General features: G+C 38.2%; 1 protein-coding gene across 2 annotated transcripts in view; it reads right to left on the reverse strand.

The window, feature by feature from the left end:
- Nucleotides 1-273: 273 nt before the first annotated feature.
- Nucleotides 274-4296, reverse strand: part of LOC122249733 (uncharacterized) — a 5476-nt gene continuing 1453 nt past the window's right edge. For both annotated transcript variants that reach the window (XM_043010845.2, XM_043010846.2), the window contains exons 4-7: nucleotides 3634-3876; nucleotides 2500-2805; nucleotides 1849-1951; nucleotides 274-1031 (exon numbers count right to left, since the gene is read on the reverse strand). In XM_043010845.2, the coding sequence (XP_042866779.2) occupies nucleotides 941-1031; nucleotides 1849-1951; nucleotides 2500-2805; nucleotides 3634-3876 (743 nt within the window). In that variant the 3' untranslated portion in view covers nucleotides 274-940. The remainder of the gene's footprint in view (nucleotides 1032-1848; nucleotides 1952-2499; nucleotides 2806-3633; nucleotides 3877-4296) is intronic.

The raw sequence follows: 4296 nt of genomic DNA on the forward strand, positions 1-4296 counted from the left end.
ACAAAGATTTTCGAAACTAGAGACTTGGTTCCCTTTCTCTGCCTCACAAATTAAGGCTTTCAGCAGTCAAGATTTTACTATTCCACAGTAAATCACACTACATGTCTCACAGCGAATTTAATCAAATTCACCCAGAGTTTATATCTCCCGCTGGCGTACCAGCTTTGTATATATTCCCTAACCTCGCTCCTCGTTTTCTCTTGCAATAGGTCAGTATTTCTTTATTTACCTGCAGAATTATGTAATGTGACGACGTGGAAAAGAAAGAATGGGTATACTTTATGTTTATTCATACGAAAGCATCTTAAATTTAAATCAGTGAGATTTGTTTACATGGATTATGACTTTGACAAAGTGACATCTCAATCGTACGAATAACACCGAATGGTAACCAAAGAATATGACCATTTGGTAATATTGAGAATAATGGTTCTTAAAAGTAGAATTATTTATAATAAGAATTTAGAAAAAAAAGAATATGTTATAACAATTCCAGTAATTACTTGTAATAATGATTTTGTTGATAGTTCTTATAATAGGGATGTTGTACAAACACCAATTACAAAAAAACTATGATTATAATACCACAGTAATAGTTGTAGCAATAGGAAATATAAATCTTCATAACATCAATGAAATATTAGTATTATAATAATAAAAGTTACAAAACAAAACGAATTAAAAGTTTATACATGATTTCGACTCAAGCGCCGCACCCACTTAGTCTTTGTTCAGTGTCTATTTCCACGAAACCAAATTTCCCCATCATTTTTTTTTTTCTCTCTCTCTTCCTAAAAGGTAGGCCTATCCCCCGCTCCTTCTTCCTCGCTCATTGAAGACAAAAAAAAAAAAAAAAAAAAAAACGGTCTGCTACACGTACAACGAAACTCCTACTAAGTTTCCCCTTAAATGTTGCAGCTTGATTGCATGAGAGGACGCACTAGGCAGTCGCAGGATCAGAGGTCGGGGCGGAAGTGTAATGCGCAGAGGTAGTCTTCGCTTCTCCTCGACGTCCTTTGTTCTTGTTCTTCCTGCGTGGCGAGAGGAAGCGGGTATTTTTCTTAGCGTGGCGTGGGAGATTTTACGAACGTATTTAGCAATGGCATGAGAGAGCAAGAGAGAAAAGTGATGCAATTGTACGGTATACTGAGAGAAAAAGGCACACACACAATTATATACAGTACACACACACACACACACACACACACACACACACACACACACACACACACACACACACACACACATCTATATATATATATATATATATATATATATATATATATATATATATATATGATGTATATACGTATGTATATATATGCATACATATGTATTTATATTTTTATGTATGTACATAGGAAGAATGTATATGAATACACACATACACACACACATACACACACACACACACACACACACACACACACACACACACACATATATATTATATATATATATATATATATATATATATATATATATATATATAAATGTATATATATATATATATATATATTATATATATATGTATATATATATATATATATATATATATATATATAATATATATATATATATATATATAATATATATATATTCCAGTAAGGTATTACTGCACGAGAAAGATTCAAAGCAACAAAGAATGTAGCCAGTTATCTAAAAATGGGATTTATCAGTTAATAAAAGAGCACAAGATACGTTTTGCAATGTTATCGGTCACCTTTATCTGAGATGTCGATGCCTTTTTTCAAAGCACAGTGCACATCTCACAGACATTTTCCTATTTAGTGCCAACCAATTTTAGCGACTTACCCACAAGGAACGAACCACTAACAGCTGACTCACCTGACGAGGAAGACGATGCCAGCGATCAGAGCAAGCCCAGCCAGCACACCCACGATCGAGCCCACTATAAGACTCGTTTGCACCGGGGCTTCCTGGCTTACAACTGTAATGGAAAGGAAATAGTTTTAGCAAGGCTAGGGCTGTGTTGGAATGTAGGTACCGGGTGGGTTAAGCGACCTCTTGCGGCTGAGGAACCCTTTGGAAACATTTGGAAACAATCTGAAAACATTATGAGACACGTAGACTTTATTTGTCGGACATATCGTAAGTTCAATGTCAAGTGCTTCCTTTACTTAGGTCTAGTCAAATTGATAACATGAAATTTGAAAGGGGGGTGGGGGGTGGAGGGGAGGGGTCATCCCTCAAGATGCCTGCTCCCGTTGGTTAATCCACTGAAAGCCAGTTAATGTTTTGTTTATCTATTAGAGGTTATTTCATAATACGGCTCGCTTGAAAGACCAAAATTATAGTCTAAAATATGCATTGCACGTCAAATGATTAAACGATCGATAGAAATAAAAAGAAAGATGTGAAATCAAGACTAAGGGAAGAACGAAGTAGAAAGGGGATGTGAATAATAGCGGGAGAGAGGAAGAGAGAAAGGCAAACAAACGATCGTCCTCCGAAGAAAGCCATCAGGACACCACTCACGTCTGTACGTCAGGAGAGTTGACTGCAGATGCGATCCGTTCTGGTTCATCATCACCACCACCACCACTTCTAGGACGTCTATTTTCTCGGTCATTCTCAGGTTCTGGGAGCACCTTAGTGTCCCTGGTTCTTGTACTTCTTCCAGGGGTTCGCACTGGGAACTGAAGGGAGAGAAGACGGTGGTGGGATTTTTTGGGTCGTATGCGACCACCTCGATGGCCTCCACGATCTCGTCTTGAGGGGGAATCATGTTCAAGAACAGCGTGAAGTCGTCGTTGATGTCAAGCGTTGGAGGTTCTGTTAGTTCTGGAAAATAACGCGGATGTTGGGTTATATAACACACACACATACAAATATATATATATATATATATATATATATATATATATATATATATATATATATATTTATGTATATTTATGTATATTTATGTATATTTATATATATATATATATATATATATATATATATATATATATATATACATATATATACATATATACACATACACACACAAACACACACAGACACACACACATACATACACACACACACACACACACACACACACACAATACATATATATATATATATATATATATATATATATATATATATATATATATTATATATATATATATATATATATATATATATATATATATATATATATACATATACATACAATGTTACATCGGCATGTAACATAAGACAACAACAATAATAATAAGCAGTAACAATAAACAAATAACTTCTCATAAAAGGGAATTGTAAAACCCGATTAAATATCCTGACACTCACTCCTATTTTGAAATCTATCTGTGTATACTTATAAAAATCCTAACATCTAACCATCACTGAATATTTATGGAGCATTACCTTCGCCAACAAAACCTCTAATACTACAACCACATCACCACCACTTCATTAAGCTGCAACGGAACACGCACAAGATCATGCAAGAGGTGCAAATGATTACAATTCCAAGCGAAGGTTTACACTTACCCATTGATCCCCCCCTTCTTCTCAGCCTCACCACCATCCCAAGCACACAAGAAAGCATGAGCCACGATTCCCAAGAACCCCAAGAACTTGCAACCACCGGATTGATGGCCGAAGCGAACGCCCACTCACCTTGGTACGGGACCATCGTGTCGTCGCAGAGTTCAACGGGCGTGTCGGTAACCGTGTCCTTGGTGGTGAAGCAACGTGAAATGACGTCTGGAAGCCTCTCCTTCAGGATGTAACAAGGACTCTGGTACTGACTGCACACATGGTCTCCGATCTCTATGACTGGCAAGATGCCGACGTCCACTCGCAGATAGGAGGAGGAAGGGTCATAGGGCGTTCCCACCCAAGCCAACTGCGAATCCATAACTGGTCGGAGGGAAAGGGTCAAGGAAATTGTTAGTCCTATCTTGCCATTATCTGCCTTCTCTCTCACTCTCTCTTTCTTTCTTTTTCTACCTCTCTCTCTCTCTCTCTCTCTCTCTCTCTCTCTCTCTCTCTCTCTCTCTCTCTCTCTCTCTCTCTCTCTCTCTCTCTCTCTCTCTCTCTCTCTCTCTCTCTCTCTCTCTCTCTCTCTCTCTCTCTCTCTCTCTCTCTCTCTCTCTCTCTCTCTCTCTCTCACTCTTCCTCTCCCTCACCCTCGCTTCCTTCTGCCTTTTTCTCTCCTTCTCCCTCTCCCTCTCTCTGTCCTTCACCCTCTTCCTCACCCTATCCTTCATGCTATCCCTCTCTCCTTCCTTCTTCTTCTCCTTCTCCCCCTCCCTCTCCCCCTCCCTCCCCTCCCCCTCC

The sequence above is a fragment of the Penaeus japonicus genome, unplaced genomic scaffold, assembly GCF_977035675.1.
Source record: "Penaeus japonicus unplaced genomic scaffold, GWHDUDI00000001_assembly GWHDUDI00000011, whole genome shotgun sequence".
Lineage (NCBI taxonomy): Eukaryota > Metazoa > Arthropoda > Malacostraca > Decapoda > Penaeidae > Penaeus > Penaeus japonicus.